The sequence below is a fragment of the Littorina saxatilis genome, linkage group LG8, assembly GCF_037325665.1.
Source record: "Littorina saxatilis isolate snail1 linkage group LG8, US_GU_Lsax_2.0, whole genome shotgun sequence".
In the NCBI taxonomy this organism is placed as follows: Eukaryota; Metazoa; Mollusca; class Gastropoda; order Littorinimorpha; family Littorinidae; genus Littorina; species Littorina saxatilis.
Window position 1 is genome coordinate 36,554,551 of NC_090252.1, and position 17,463 is coordinate 36,572,013.

At 42.9% G+C, this 17,463-nt stretch overlaps 1 protein-coding gene and 1 long non-coding RNA gene across 2 annotated transcripts; both read right to left on the bottom strand.

Annotated features, from left to right (window-relative positions):
- Positions 1-4,691: 4,691 nt before the first annotated feature.
- On the bottom strand, positions 4,692-7,995 carry LOC138973424 (keratin-associated protein 4-5-like). Its single transcript, XM_070346143.1, has 3 exons — positions 7,274-7,995; positions 6,938-7,022; positions 4,692-5,289 (listed from the first exon to the last, which is right to left on the bottom strand). Exons 1-2 carry the CDS (start codon positions 7,758-7,760, stop codon positions 6,982-6,984), a joined length of 528 nt encoding a protein of 175 aa, XP_070202244.1. The 5' UTR covers positions 7,761-7,995; the 3' UTR covers positions 4,692-5,289; positions 6,938-6,981.
- A 2,550-nt stretch (positions 7,996-10,545) lies between these two features.
- Positions 10,546-17,154, bottom strand: LOC138972294 (uncharacterized). The gene is made up of 3 exons (XR_011457540.1): positions 17,073-17,154; positions 11,818-11,908; positions 10,546-11,001 (listed from the first exon to the last, which is right to left on the bottom strand). It is a non-coding gene; the product is annotated as an uncharacterized lncRNA (long non-coding RNA).
- Between the last annotated feature and the right edge of the window lie 309 nt (positions 17,155-17,463).

Consider the following 17,463-nt stretch of genomic DNA (forward strand, 5'->3'; position numbering starts at 1 on the left):
ACGAGATCAAGCAGGGCGGATTTTTCACTGCTGCGATCTCTCCAGCTTGAAATTCTTCATTACTTCACCACAATGCCAACCGCAGTAAAAGCCATGCTAGAGGCCCTGCTTGCCGAAAATCAGCTAACTTCCTGAAAAGTTGCCTCTGAAGGAAGCAAGACAGTCGTTGTTTTTCGAATGACCAGTAGCAGCACAGCCGCCATTACCGCTCACTCAACCAGTAACCAACAGTTTCGTCGCAAGCCCCCCAGCCAGCTACGACGTGATGCGATCAAAGATCTTTGATGCGATGAGGGCCGAAGCCTACACACGATCCAAACAACAGGAACAACAACTGGAACAACAACATGAACAACAGGCAAGTCCCCCTTTTCTCCCACGCCAGAAAAGGAAAGTGTTGGCAAGAAATATGACAGATGTGACACACAGTATGATCAAGCAAGCATTCCATCGCTGTCACCATTGCACCACTATGGCAATTCGGCACGTGGAAATCGTGAATTAGATATCGCCGAGCGACTGACTTTGAAACTGGGTCACTGGCTGACATGCATGCATGCGTGCTATGTAAACAACAACACTGACTTGGTGGAAGAAAGTGCAGTGGATTCAGAGATGAGTGAGGGGAAGGGGAAGGCGTTGCGGAAGGGGGACTCGGGTACAGAAGAGGAACGTGTTGTTGAGAACAGTGCAGAACAGGCTGGCTTTTTCAAAGATGATATCTACGAACAAGTAGGTGCGGTGACAAATACACTGAGCTCAAAAAGTTAAGGATATTTTTTCAGTGGTATACCCCAGATGTTAAACAGCAGTTTTTGGGTCAGAAATTAACGTGCATTTTAAGATCTGTCTTTCTTCTGCTCAAAAATGCCTTTCAGGACTCTGAGCAATATTTGGGCATGACGTCACATGTTCGTGACCTTGCCTACCCTCAAAAATGGCGTTTTTTGACGGCATGATTCACTATCAACAGTCAAAACGGCGACTTAAACTGAACGATATTTTGCAGTTTTTACACCAAAATGTTTATTTGGTGTCTTACCTAACAAGTCATACAAAGTTCGTTCAAATCCGTCGCGCAGTCAGGCTAATCTTACGTGTAAAGGAAAGCGACCACTATCCTGAAAAACAGCAAAAACTCCAGGGTTTTTGTGGTGCTTTTGCTGGGTAGCTGCAGTTGATATGCAATACATATAAAACTACAAATAGCAGCCTCTCCAAATTACACAGAACGATGACAAAGACCCTCATCTGGATTCGCGCTAGTACTTGGAGCAAACAGAACCCGAGAATGGACGTTGTAACGGTTTTCAAATTTGGAAACGTTCATAACGTCCTAGAAACAAATGTGACATGCACGCAATTCTGTGTACTTTGCACAGAATGGTGCCATTACATGTGTGCCAAGTTTCAGAAACATTCTTTCGTGGGCTCAAAAGATATAGCCTCATGACTTTGAAGAAATAAAAAGTAAAATCTCACTCCGCTCTGTTGTTCTATTTTTAGACGATGACGTCTGCAAAACTCATATCAAGGTGGCTGAGTGATCAAGACACACATTTTCCACTATCGAGACAATGCTCTTACAGACTTTTAAAAACCTGGCGATGTCCATCTCCACAGCTCCATTTCGTAGCATTCAAACTGTCTGATTCGTCACAGCAAATGCCAGATTGTGTCTCGCCGCTATCAAGACGACGATGAGAAAAACCCAGTGTTGCCTCCATCTGACGTCATATTTTTGGAATTATATGACGTCATGTCTGCATTCTTCTGTTATTTGATTCTTTGTATTCTTTACTTCTTTCTTATACAGCACAGCTGTGTTCAAAACACGCGAAAAGTTCTTTTCTGCAACTTCTACCGAGCAAGTGATTCGCATCATCCGTGAAAGGCTATACGCATCCTATCGGAGAACGAGAATCAAAATTATAGAAAAAGTCATAAAAAAAGTTGCGCGAAAGACACCAGGGGAAGTATTTTTCACCTCTTTTCAAACGATCGTACCTTTTGAGCCCGTGAAAGAAATTTTTTGAAACTTGGCACACATGTAATGGCACCATTCTTTGCAAAGTATACAAAGTTACGTGCATGTTACATTTGTTTCTTAGACGTTACAAACGTTTCCAAATTCTTAACGGAAAACCGTTACAACGTCCATTCTGGGGTTCTGTTTGACCTAAGTACTGGAACATATCCAGGTGAGGATTTTTGTCATCGCTCTGTGAAATTTGGAGAGGCTGCTATTTGTAGTTTTAGATTTATTGCATATCAACTGCGGCTACCCAGAAAAAACACGACAAAAACCCTGGATTTTTTGCTGTTTTTCAGGATTGTTGTCGCTTTCCTTTACACGTTGGATCAGCCTAACTGCGCGGCGGATTTGAACGAAATTTGTATGACTTGTTAGGTAAGACACCAAATAAACCTTTTGGTGTAAAAAATGCAAAATATTATTCAGTTTAAGTCACCGTTTCGACGGTTGAAGGTGAATCATGCCGTCAAAAAACGCCATTTTTTAGGGTAGGCGTGGTCACGGACATGTGACGTCATACCCAAATATTGCTCAGATTCAAGAAACACATTTTTAAGCAGAAGAAAGACTGATCTTCAAATACACGTATATTTCTGACCCAAAAATTGCTGTTTAACATCTGGGGTATACCACTGAAAAAATATCCTTAACTTTTTGGGCTCAGTGTACGAACAAAGAAACTACAATGGGAAGAATTGAAGGATAACTTCCTCTTTGGGCATGCTTGGAAATGAGAATGGCTAAATACGAGTTATTCCCTTTGGCTTTGCTACATGCTGACCAGGCTGTCTCCTGCTTTGTCATGACTAGTTCAGTCGATCTTTCTCATGCTGTGACTTACTTTATTTTCACATTTTCGGTATTTAAAACAGCAAACACACACACACACACACACACACACACACACACACACACACACACACACACATGCACACACACACACACACACACACACACACACACACTGAAGAAGGTTCCATTCTGTTTCGGTTATTTTATTTGGTGCTATATGTTTGCTTCACATTGTTTCTTCTTTTACATTGCTTTAGGTATCCCAATTCGCTAAACACATCTATAATGCATGCATGGCTCATTCGAAAGAGGGCAACTGAAAAACGGATGCCCAATAGCAATAAATACTGAACAACTGAACAATAAATAGCAATAAATGATGACAGTGCCAAGTGTTTAAGTACAAAGTGAAATCATGTGACTGGACAAAGGCACAATTACAAAATACAAATACAAAAATCGAGGCCCATTTTAAATTAAGTTCTCAGCTCATGGGGAAGCATAAGGTGACCCTAGAAACCGAAATTAGGAGACCTCCCGCCCCCAGGGCAGACTACAAAAAAGGGGGGGGGGCGGCTAATTTGTGAAATAGTATAAAAGGAATCAAAAACTGTATACATGTATTTAGTTAATACCCCAACAATTGTATAGTATATACAATGTCAGACCCTAAGGAAAGTTAGTTAGTCATTGCTTAGGTGAACAGCTTAGATCATGGGTCACTGAAGTGTTGCACAGACGGTCAAAAATAAAGTGCAAGAGAATGCACTCTAAGTGATATAGTACTGTTGCTTAGAGTCTGTAGGATGCAAAACGGCGAAAAACGCAAAAAGAAACAAGCGTTCCAGACTTTGACAGTCTTTCTGTGTTGGTTACCGCAAATTCTTCTGCTCATACAGGTATACCAAACAAGTTAAGGATATGTCTTCAGTGCTATTGATCAGATGTTTAACAGCCGTGTTTGGGTCACAGACTTATGTGTATTCAAAGATATGCATTTCTTCTTCTCAAAACCGTTGTTCCTGGATTTGAGCAATATTGTACTATGACGTCACAGGTCCTTGACCACGCCTACCCTCAAAATAGCGTTTTTGATGGTATGACTCACTTTCAACCGTGGAAACGGTGACTTAAACTGAACGATATTCAGATTTTTTACCCCAGAGAGTTTGTTTGGTATCTGAACTTACAGGGCATACCCATTCCGTGTAAATCCACCGGGCAGTCAGGCTGATTTAGCGTGTAAAAGAGAGTGACCGCCATATTGGATCGTGGTTCTGGATGGTGTTTTTGCCGGGTAGCTGCAGTTGATGTGCAATAAATCTAACACCTTAGGTAGCAGGCTCCCCACATTTTACAGAACAATGACAGAAACCCTCATCTGTATTCGTTTCAGTACTAAGAGCAAAACGAAACAGAAAATGGTCGCTGTAACGGTTTTCCGTTAATATTTTGTTATATCAAATCTTATCTTATGTACACGCATAACGTAGACACCAAGACATTCCAATGCATCCACACACATTGAGGCAACACTGTTTCAACATATTTTATGATAATGCATTCAAGTTGGCCGCATATTTTATTGGAATAAACTGACTAGCAGGGGGAAAATTCGGCCTGAATACGGCTGGAAACACAGAATCAGTCTATGTTTCTCGCAATACCTTTACACTCAGTTGACAAAAAAGGAACATAACTAATTCTAACAACCAATACATCAAATTAAAGCTACGACCTTTAACTTTCCAGCAAAATAAGTAACATTACGTAAAAACCGATATTTATTTAATAGGATAGAAAAATAACAGTTCTAGCGAAAGCACTGACACTTCTTCGATGCAGAAAATAACAAAACTCTCCAAACTGAGATAATCGGCAAACGTATTTATCATACACATAAAAAGTAGAACTCGAGACAAACATTCTGATATGCATTACATGGGGGAACATTATACAGTGACTAAGCATGAAACGAACAACTCTACCAACTGAGCTACCGGGCCCCCATCTGGGAATAGCGCGCGTCCTTTTAAACAATTAACCAATCAGGGTCCAGCATCTAAGACACACTTCCATGTTTACAATAAACACAGCGATCCTGAAGGCAGAAACAATGGGTCAGGGGGAGATAATTAGATAAGGACTGAAAGAGAAAAACAATTAAATGACCGGACATAACATAACTCTATGAGTGTTGGCAGTTCACCCTGTCACAGTTAGAAAGTATGGGTCGTACAAGACCCACATCTTCTGGACTTTGTAGGGCAAAGAGTGATTCGGTGCAGGTCAATCAAAAAAATGTTTGCCATTTGAATCTATTCTGCTAATACTGTAGACATTTTCTTGACAATTTCCTCATGGAACACGAAGGTTTTGTCATCCAATCCCAAGAAAACGTAGTGGCTCCTCACAGGTTTCATCAACCGGACCTGAACACCTTCCTCTTCCAGCTTGTCGATCTGGAAAAAATACAATAAGTACCGACTCATCCCTAAATCCGTTGCAGTGTATTATATTTATTTACTACCATGGAAGTTGATGTTAACCTGTGATTTGTAAAACTGTAAAAAATTTTTAAAAATTACGTCGAACCTAAAAACCACAAAGTAATACATGCCTTTTCATTTTATTAGTATTAATATTTGTTGTCCAGATCCCAGTCAACCAGGCCAAAATTCCACATGAAAATGGAAGTGTTTGAGTAAATCTGCACATGTTATTATTTTCTATAATTCGATTTCGAAGCGTGATAAGCGCAGATTTGTTTGTCTGTCGGTGTGTCCGTCACAAACATGTGCACGCGAGTTCTCAAAAACATTCTCAACATCGTAATTACCGCCAAGCTGATAGATCCCTGGACTTTCGAGATGACAAGAAAATATCGGGCGCATTTACGTCATTTGTAAAAAAAAAAATGTTTTACATATCTCGCGGTGTGCCACGTGATTTGTAAAACAGTGGTTACAAATCACGCGGCGCGCCCCGCGATTTGTAAAATGTTTTACATTTCTACAAGTCACGAGTCAACAGTTGAGATCAAATACATGACGTAAAAAGCTCTGTCAACGCACAAGTATGATTTGACAAAAATGTCATCTTTGTGTACACACGGTTTAACAACATTATAAGATGTTGGCGTGTGAAAGCAACTTTCTGTGTTTTGAGTTCATAAAATGTTGGGATAAGTATGCCAGGTTGCACAGTTCTGTAGGTTCCTCTCAGTATTCCACCCCCTTGGTTTTCAGTTGTAAATATCTAAGCTTAGTGGTTGAATGTGGAAGCTACGTTTGGTCAAAGCTCACATAAGATTTACATCGTGCAAGCAAGGTACGTTGGGTCAAAGGTCACAGAAGATGTGCGTCGTGCAGCGAAGGAAAGAATCGCGATCTTGTTTCCGACTCAGTGCCTCTTTGTTTTTCATTAGACCTGTCATTCTGCTTGCTCGGCTTTGTTAGATGTTTGCATATCTCGTTGCTCTGTTCTTTGCTTTTATTATTATTTCTTATTTGCGCTTCGTTTAGCGATACAGCGTCTTGTGCACGGGTCAAAATGTGTGTGTCAGGGGTCAATTGGTTTGACTTGAACTTGACGTTCCTGTTTCTCTGAACGTCTGTGTATCGAAACACAGATACACGCACTCCATGACCTTGTACGAAGACAAAGCGTATCACTAGGTTTCATTTGTTTGTGATGAATTTATGACCTTTCATGAAGTAGTTTTGTTTTTTGTTTACTTGTGCCAGTTTGCCAGTTCGTTTTTTGGAACTTTGCAAAGTAGTGTCGTCTGTCTAGGTCTGGTGAAACGCCAATGAAAAGAGCCGAAGAATCCCCGAGCGTTTCTATTGGGTTTGCTTTTGATCATCCATGTATAGCCCGCTTCCTGCAACTATGGTAACCGGGGATTTATTGCATCGGGAACATGAGATTTATTTCCCAGGTGTTTGTGAATGAAAACTCGTGAAAATGATGACAGTATCAGTTATTGCGTGCTACACTAAGTAATATGCTATTACAGTACTAGCTATCAATAAATTGAAAAAAGTGATTGCGAAATTATCACACCGTGTAGTGTTGTGCTATGCATTAATGCGCTCAATCAAAACTTACTACTGCAACACAATGCTTTCCCTTGGCTGCAATCCCATTGACAGTCAACAGGTAGGCTCACACGTAGTCCCCAATCTTGAGTTCCCTGTTAAAAAGAAAATCTGTGTCAGAGTGTGTGAACTGACTTTAGTATTATATTCAAATTTTGAATTCCTCATTCTTTTGTTGAAAAAAGTATTCTTGGTGCATGTGAATGAGAGTGATCAATATAGATTCTGTACGTACGATTTTAAAATAATTATAGTGAAACCAGTGTGTGCAATTGCAACCAGTTTTACTTTTAGTCTTATGAAATATTTACATTATTACAATTCATGTTAAAGTCTTTAGGTCTACCTCTTTGCTGGATGGTCTGGCAGCTGTTGAGGCGTCGATGGCTGATCTGGCAGGTGAACGCGCGTAGATGGCTTATCTGGCAGGTGTGCGGGCGTAGCTGGCTGATGTGGCAGGTGTACGGGCGTAGCTGGCTGATCTGGCTGGTGTCCGGGCGTTGTTGGCTGATCTGGCAGGTGTACGGGCGTCGCTGGTTGATCTGGCAGGTGTCCGGGCGTAGCTGGCTGATGTGGCAGGTGTCCGGGCTGATGTGGCAGGTGTACGGGCGTCGCTGGTTGATCTGGCAGGTGTCCGGGCGTAGCTGGCTGATTTGGCAGGTGTCCGGGCGTAGCTGACTGATCTGGCAGGTGTACGGGCGCAGCTGGCTGCTGTGGTAGCTGCACAGGCGAAGCGTGTCCGGGGGCCGTTGGCTGGTCTGCCCGTGCTTGTCTCCGTCTTGGAGGTGCAAGTCGCGACACGTTCCAGTCTCCAGCATTTTCACAGTCAGCATCTTCTTGGCAGCCCTGGCAAAAACAAGAGCGCTCTCGTGTTGCAACCACGAAAGGTTGGATTCCCTTCACGCAGTGAAGTCTCTGGGTGTTCTTCAGTGGCTTTGTCCCTGTCCGCTCTGGCCTGTGCCTGTTCACATCTTCTGCAGGCACATACACAAACCGACGTTTGATGTGGCTGTGCTCATCCGTTCCTGCACGCGGAAGACAATTCATGTGTTGACATCATGACAAATAAACGCAACAGCTTTTAAGCTTAAGAAAAACACCAAAAAGTTAACTAACAGACCCCATTACTTTGACGGCCACGAATTCGGGAATCACAGAACATTACAAATCACGTATTTCCAAGTGCTGAAACGTATTTAATAGAATTCAGTTCCAACCAATGACTTTGGATACAATAGAAGAAACATTTCTTACCTTTGGATTTGTTCCAGCTTCATTGGGACAGCGCAAAAGTCCAAAACAAGAACATCACTGACAAAATCTCACGCCCATAACAGGTTTGATAAGTTTGACGGAACGAACTATGAGGTCACGCTCTCAATTACGTCATATTTTCACACAATATTTGGTGCATCAAAAGTCTATGGGCGCTAATTATGATACAGACAGCAATTTTTCAATACAATTTTCGTCTACTACAGCGTTTGAACACAATCTTCCGCCCATAACGATGTGACACGAAACTCATTTGACTTAACGAGAGTCGTGTTCTGCCGACACTATAATGTTTTTCTTTTTTAAAACACATTATTATGGTAAAGCTTTTCTATTTCTATGCTAAAAATGACTTTTCTTTGTTGTTAATGATATTTTGCAAGAATGCGACCTGCCTCAAGTTTGCCCATAACGTGTGACACCAAAGTTATTAGCGGAAGACAAATCTTCCGAGTGCAATGACGTCTTAAAAGTCAGTTTACTGCAGCATTTTATCCCTCAGGCACATAAAAGAACAATAAGACTGTAGTATGCAGGCCTCCATTGCTTTCTTCTGTCATTGATGAAAGTACTGGCCTGGGTTTAAAAAGTGTACTGTCGCTGTGCAACAAATCAGTCGCCATTTTCTGCCGTGTTTTGTGAATAAAATGTGTTTAAAATCCACACACACAAAACAATGTTGTTGGTTCCTTTCATTTCGTTTTTGTTCATTTCAAACTAAGCAGTGTGGTATGCTTTGTTTCCTTTTAATTCAAATGGATGGCTTTAAAATGAGCATTTTAATCTAGTGGTGTCAATTTCACCCATGATCTGAGCTGTTCACATAGGCAAAACAAAACAAAATAGTCTGTTTACGGTATCCCGACCAACCCTATTTTTTCCCCGCCGACCCTAGACTTTTTTTTGGCATTTGGAGAAAAAGAAAAAGAAAAATAAACCACTTTGTTCCTGGTTTTTTTGCAACATAATTTAAAAAGATGGTTATAAAAAAAATTAAGAAATCCGACCTACCGACCCTCTTTTTGTGTGCCTATGTTACTGTAAACAGACTAAAAGGTACATCACAAACAACACACCAGGGATGATACTCCCCCCTTAAAAATAGCCATGAGTCACATAAGTATGACGTTTGAATCTTTTAGCTAAATAAAACCATAGGCAATTGATCGGAAATATTAGGAAACATATTAACAAGTTTAATATTCGTTTGCTTGGACCAATCCTCTTGCCGAAGAGTTTTACAGTAAAAATTGATTTTACGTCAAAAATATCACAGGAATATCGATTGTTGAGGTAAGGCTGGGATAGCCAAGTTCAAGAATAACGGAAGGTGACTGTTGAATCTTTTTGAAAATGTATAAAATATAGATGGTAGGCAATTCAAAATTTAAACAAGTCGCGTAAGGCGAAAATACAATATTTAGTCAAGTAGCTGTCGAACTCACAGAATGAAACTGAACGCAATGCCATTTTTCAGCAAGACCGTATACTCGTAGCATCGTCAGTCCACCGCTCATGGCAAAGGCAGTGAAATTGACAAGAAGAGCGGGGTAGTAGTTGCGCTAAGAAGGATAGCACGCTTTTCTGTACCTCTCTTTGTTTTAACTTTCTGAGCGTGTTTTTAATCCAAACATATCATATCTATATGTTTTTGGAATCAGGAACCGACAAGGAATAAGATAAAAGTGTTTTTAAATTGATTTGGACAATTTAATTTTGATAATTTTTATAATTTTTAATTTTCAGAGCTTGTTTTTAATCCGAATATAGCATATTTATATGTTTTTGGAATCAGCAAATGATGGAGAATAAGATAAACGTAAATTTGGATCGTTTTATAAATTTTTATTTTTTTTTACAATTTTCAGATTTTTAATGACCAAAGTTATTAATTAATTTTTAAGCCACCAAGCTGAAATGCAATACCGAAGTCCGGGCTTTGTCGAAGATTACTTGATCAAAATTTCAACCAATTTGGTTGAAAAATGAGGGCGTGACAGTGCCGCCTCAACTTTCACGAAAAGCCGGATATGACGTCATCAAAGACATTTATCAAAAAAATGAAAAAAACGTTCGGGGATTTCATACCCAGGAACTCTCATGTCAAATTTTATAAAGATCGGTCCAGTAGTTTAGTCTGAATCGCTCTACACACACACACAGACACACACACACACACGCACACGCACACACACACGCACATACACCACGACCCTCGTTTCGATTCCCCCTCGATGTTAAAATATTTAGTCAAAACTTGACTAAATATAAAAAAGGACTCTCGGAGCATGGACTTAATGAGTCAAAAAATTAAAGAAGGCTCTATGAGCCGAAGTACATGTTTTGTCTATTATCTTTTTTATTTTGAATTCCCTACCATCTATATTTTGATACAATTTTGGACCCTCTTTGTACGGAGAGAGTTGGCAATTGTTAATCACATTCTCTCATCTCATTGACTCTCCTTTGGCTCCTTGGTAACATGCGTTCCCGTCTCTGCCAGGATTGGACACAGCAGCAGATAACCGGTAAATATGTAACAGGCATAAATGGCAAAATAGCTCGCCTCGCCTGATAATATATGAGACAACTACTGTTCTATTACAAAGTCTTTCTTGGGAGGCTTGGCTAATTTACTCGCTCGTTTTACACGGGGTTCCATCGTTTTCTTTTCTGATCGGATAACCTTGCTCCTCAGTTTGTTGACCTTCTGTCGAAGTTCCGCTTCACGAGAGGATGGGGAGGATGACGACTTTGATGCTTTACATCCTATGTCCTCCAGGATCGCCTGAATGTCATCTAAAAAAAGAAAACACACACACAAAACACACATAAAATAACATAACCTTAACAAGTTATAACCTGGAAGAAATTAAAACACTTGTAATTAGATCACAAAATGAAAATAAACAATAGCGTAGGAAGGCAGGCCAGAAATGAAGTGTATTAGCAACTATGGATACGTTGTGGAACAATGATGGAATTGGCCTTGTTTGGTACTGAATGGGTGAGGCCATTAGGACAACAGTGCCAGGTAAACTCCTCACACACCATGCCTCTAACAGGATATGTTTCCCATCTTTACGTGTGGGAACTACACGTACAATTTTATGCATCCATGCATCCGCCCGATACAGCTTCTTCTTCTTCTTCTGCGTTCGTGGGCTGAAACTCCCACGTACACTCGTTTTTTTGCACAAGTTCAATTTTACGTGTATGACTGTTTTTACCCCGCCATTTAGGCAGTCAATCGCCGCTTTCGGAGGAAGCATGCGGGGTATTTTCGTGTTTCTAAAACCCACCGAACTCTGACATGGATTACAGGATCTTTTTCGTGCGTGTTTGGTCTTGTGCTTGCGTGTACACATGAAGGGGGATAAGTCACTAGCAGGTCTGCACATAAGTTGACCTGGGAGATCGGAAAAAATCTCCACACTTAACCCACCAGGCGGCCGCGACCGGGATTCGAACCCTCGACCTTCCGATAAAGAGGCCGACGTCTTACCACCCCGCCACAGCGCCCGTCACCCTATACAGCAATTATCAACTATGTAATGGATGGGTTTAAAAAATGTTTGATGTCAGGGTGTTCTTCATGGTTAAAAAATCTCTTACCTGGTTGAACAATTTGTGCATCAGGCGACAGGTCGGTGCTGGCTTCATTTGTAGCTACCCTTTGCGATGGTGGCTTCCTCCCACTAGCAACCTGCAAATGCACAGCTCTTTGACTGACAAACTCAACTTTAATTTAGCACAGCTTACAACCAACACCCAGTCACAATGAAACAATTCTCCCAGTTTCATTGCATTGGTCTTAGGCCACACAAAAAAGTGTATGTTTCTGGTTTGTTTGTTTGTTTGTTTGTTTAACGCCCAGCCGACCACGAAGGGCCATATCAGGGCGGTGCTGCTTTGACATATAACGTGCGCCACACACAAGACAGAAGTCGCAGCACAGGCTTCATGTCTCACCCAGTCACATTATTCTGACACCGGACCAACCAGTCCTAGCACTAACCCCATAATGCCAGACGCCAGGCGGAGCAGCCACTAGATTGCCAATTTTAAAGTCTTAGGTATGACCCGGCCGGAGTTCGAACCCACGACCTCCCGATCACGGGGCGGACGCCTTACCACTAGGCCAACCGTGCCGGTATATATATGTTTCTGGTAAGGCAAAACAAAAAATAATCTGTTTACGGTATCCGGACCGACCCTATTTTTTCCCACCGGCCCTAGACTTTTTGGGGGCATTAAAATTAAAATTAAAATTAAATAAGAATATTCAGATGGCTAAAATACAAAAATAAAAAGCCGACCTACCGACGCTATTTTGGGGGGGCCTATGTTACCTTAACCTTTGCCGGATGCCGCTTTTGACTACACACGCCCGACGATGCGGGTTTGTCTGAACCCATACATTTGAAAGAGGGTTTTTACCGTTAAATTCTCTAACGACGGGGTGGGTTCAGGGAAACCCACAGCGCTACTTCAGTGGGTGCATCGAGTTTCTCCCTTCGCCGTCTTCTTGCAGCGCTGGCAGAATCCGGGTGTGAGTGCGAGTTGGAGCTGGCACTCCAAGACATGAAGTAAGTCATTACTGTGTAGCCAAAAGCTAGCTAAGGCTGAGACTGTTCAGTAACTTGCCTTGAGAAACAAGAAAAGAACAGGAACAGAAGGAATACCACTTCAGGCATGGGAAGAATTCGCCAAAACCTGCTAAAGGTGGTATGCCACAGAAGAAGAATCTTCAAACCGGAAGCCGATGCTCCCTCAGGAAGGTAACGGGATGTCATCTCCACCACAGCTTCAAGCATAACTTGAGCGTTGACAGAAATCCCGACCGTGTCTCCTCACTGACCACAGCTGAACTTCAGAATGGTCTAGTAAAGGACACTGACCGAAGTCATCAAAAGCAGAGGCGAAAAGGTGCACGAAATAACCGGAAAACCGGAAACTCGTGTACCCGGAAATCGTCCTGACCCCTCCCTTGACTATGACCATCCGCCCCAAGGTTGTGCCTGCTCCGGAACTAGCCCAACGGTGCTAGAAGCGGAACAGGCACCTAAGGAATGCCACTCCCAGGATGTACTGGCTTAGCCAGCATCTGTGAGAGGTGGTAAACCACTAAGGGAGACTCTGTAAACCGGAAGAAGAAGTCATCCTCCTTCGCGGAACGGCAGTCAGCCATCACCGACGGGGCAACCAAAAACGGAGGCCGCCGAAGACCGATGCACCCTCAGAAAATACCGGGATGAAACCTCCGCCTTAGCTTCAAGTAAAAACTTGAGCATGAACGGAAATCCCGACTGTGTCCCTTTACTGACCACAAACTGAACTTCAGAATGGGCTAGTGAAGGACACTGACCGAAGTCAACAACCCAGAGGCGGAAGGATAAACGGAATAACCGGAAACCGGAAACCCGTGTCTCCAGAAATCGACCTGACTCGACCCTTGACCAAGAGGAAAAGGGTAAGTAGCGATCATCAGCCATCATCCATGGATGAGCGGAAGTCACAACACCCTCCAGGTGAAGCAAAGACTGCTCCGGCTGAAGCACAGAGTGCATGAAAGCCGACCACTGTTGCTCCCTCTCTGGCCACCAAAGTGAAGCGCCGGGAGAAGGGACAGCGTACCCAGCCGAAGCCGGAAACGCAGCCGCCGAAACCGCAGAATGCGGAAACGAAGACTGCATAAACTGATGCAGAAAGCCATAAAGCCCGAAGGCCAGGCTGCGGTCCGTACTGTCACCACCACCGTAGCGTACGCGTGCAGGAGGACCTATGCTTCAGATGAGAACCAGAAACGCAGCCGCGAAGACCGCGAAATGCGGAAACAACGGCTGCATAGACTGAAGCCAGAAGCGATAAAAAACCAGAGGCCAGTCTGAAAAATACAGTGCACGAAAACCGACCGCTGTTGCTCCCTCTCTGGCCTTCAAAATGAAGCGCCAGAAAAAGGGACAGCGTATCCAGCCGAAGCCGGAAAACGCAGCCGCCGAAACCGCAAAATGCGGAAACGAAGACTGCATAGACTGAGGCCGAAAGCCATAAAGCACAGAGGCCAGTCTGCGGTCCGTCCAGTCGCCGCCGCCATAGCATACTGGTGTAGGATGACCTAATCTTCCGGCGAAGTCGGAAGACGCAGCCGCCGAAACCGCGGAAAGCGAAAAAGAAGACTGCATAGACTGAGGCCAGAAGCCATAAAGCCCGGCCAGTCTGTGGTCCCTCCCGTCACCGCCGCCGTAGCGTACGCGTGTAGGAGGACCTATGCTTCCAGCGAACCGGAAACGCAGCCGCCGAAACCGCGAAAAGCGGAAACAAAGACTGCATAGACTGAGGCCGGAAGCCCTAAAGCCCAGAGGCCAGTCTGCGGTACATCCAGTCACCGCCGCCGTAGCGTACGCGTGAAGGTGGACCTATGTTTCCAGTAAAAAACCGGAAACGCAGCCGCCAAAACCGCGGAAAGCGGAAACGACGACTGCATAGACTGAGGCCGAAAGCCATAAAGCCCGGAGGCCAGTCTGGGGTCCATCCAGTCACCGCCGCCGTAGCGTACGTGTGTAGGTGGACCTATGTTTCCAGTGAAAACCGGAAACGCAGCCGCCGAAATCGCGGAATGCGGAAACAACAACTGCATAAACTGAGGCCGAAGCCATAAAGCCCGAAGGCCAGTCTGTGGTCCATCCAGTCACGCCGCCGCAGCGTACACGTGTAGGAGGACCTAAGCTTCCGGTGAAAACCGGAAACGCGGCGGCCGAAAAAACGGCTACCGCTACTGTTCTGCAAAGTCCGCGCCCTCATGGGGAAAGCCGGTATTGTCAGAACAGGAGAATGCAGGGAGTGACCCTGCCCCATAGAACTGTCTCCCAGGAGGGAGTGTCCAGACGCCTCACGTGGGCTATAGGACCAGTTCGACTTACCGATAAAGCCACCAGCGGAAGCGGCAACCGACAAGACAGGAACCTGCTCCTCGGAACCGGAAGGCACCAACAAGGAAGTCAGGAAACGAACATCCCCCACGGCCGGAAGCATGACGCTGCAGAACGCCGTCGAGCGCTGCCTCTCCTCTCACCTCAAATTCCGAAACTCTGGAACTAAAGATTTCAAGAGAGAGAACACCAAAGCCCCCTCCAAAAGAGGGAGACGCAGAAACAACAAACGTGACAGACTGCGAATAAACACTGTTTCGCCGCTTTGGTAATTATGGGTGTAGCAGAACCCGCGCCGTCGGCAGAGGGATAGTTACAATCACTACTCTTTAACAAGTATGGGTTTGCGTGAACCCGCGCAATCGGTAGTGTTTATGTAAAATAACATAATCAATTAATTTTTTTTTCTTTATGTACACACTAAAAATTGGCCGACAGAGAGCAAATTAGGTGTGTAAAAGATACTTAAAATTTCAAAACGATACCTTTAATGGTTCCAGAGTTACAATGATTTTAGTGTGTCTCTGGGTACAGGTGAACCCAGGAAGCACGGCAAAGGTTAAACAGACTTGTTTGTGGACTAACATGACTAAAGGTGGAGATTTTTTTTATAAACTTTTTTTGTTTAAACCATCTTTTTAACTTATTTTGTCAAAAAAACAGGAAAACAATCGATTTTCCAATACCCCTTTTATTTTTGAAAATGCAAAAAAAAAGTCTAGGGTCGTCGGGAAAACATAGGTAGGGTCGGGTGACCAGAAACAATTACTACTTTTTTGTTGTTGACGCCGACCCAATACTTTTTTTGCCATTTGGGGCTGTTTTTCGGCAAAATAAGTTCATCATATCATCATAATCAAGACGTCGATCCAATTTAAGTAACTACTTTTTATATTTAGTCAAGTTTTGACTAAATATTTTAACGTAGAGGGGGGAATAGAGACGAGGGTCGTGGTGTATGTGTGTGTGTGTGTGTGTGTGTGTGTCTGTCTGTCTGTCTGTATGTGTGTGTGTGTGTAGAGCGATTCAGACTAAACTACTGGACCGATCTTTATGAAATTTGACATGAGAGTTCCTGGGTATGAAATTCCCATACGTTTTTTTCACTTTTTCAATAAATGTCTTTGATGACGTCATATCCGGCTTTTCGTGAAAGTTGAGGCGGCACTGTCACGCTCTCATTTTTCAACCAAATTGGTTGAAATTTTGGTCAAGTAATCTTCGACAAAGGCCGGGGTTTGGTATTGCATTTCAGCTTGGTGGCTTAAAAACTAATGAGTGAGTTTGGTCATTAAAAATCTGAAAATTGTAAAAAAAACACAAATTTTTATAAAACGATCCAAATTTACGTACATCTTATTCTTTATCATTTGCTGATTCCAAAAATATATAAATATGTTATATTTGGATTAAAAACAAGCTCTGAAAATTAAAAATATAAAAATTATTATCAAAATTAAATTGTCCAAATCAATTTAAAAACACCTTCATCTTATTCCTTGTCGGTTCCTGATTCCAAAAACATATAGATATGATATGTTTGGATTAAAAACACGCTCAGAAAGTTAAAACGAAGAGAGGTACAGAAAAGCGTGCTATCCTTCTCAGCGCAAGTACTACCCCGCTCTTCTTGTCAATTTCACTGCCTTTGCCGTGCGCGGTGGACTGACGATGCTACGAGTATACGGTCTTGCTGCGTTGCATTGCGTTCAGTTTCATTCTGTGAGTTCGACAGCTACTTGACTAAATGTTGTATTTTCGCCTTACGCGACTTGTTTTTGTTGGCCTTATCATTTTTTTGCGCTAAATGCAAACAAGCATGGGAACGATGCTGTTTTTTTCAATTCTTACATCAGCCTCAAACTTGTCATTACTCAACCTGCATTTATTAGTGAGCTTCTTTGGTTTGCAAAAACATAAAACCAATAAATAAATAACCTTCGGTGGTGGATTGGGCACTGCAAACAATGTCGGGACAGCATTCCACACAAGTGATCCCCTCTCTGCAGGATTGTTTTACTGGTTGGCCTCAACATGATCAGTACAAAGCTTGATACATTGAACATCAGCTAGCCAGCTTTTCAAAGTCCTCTCGCCTTGTGAATTGCATCCATATTCTGCACCTAGTTTGACAATAAAAACAACAATGTTATTGTTAAACTAAGCAAAACGGAAATACAAACAAGTCGCGTAAGGCGAAATTACAACATTTAGTCAAGCTGTCGAACTAACAGAATGAAACTGAACTCACTGCATTTTTACAGCAAGAGCGTATACTCGTAGCATCGTCAGTCCACCGCTCGATGCAAAGGCAGTGAAATTGACAAGA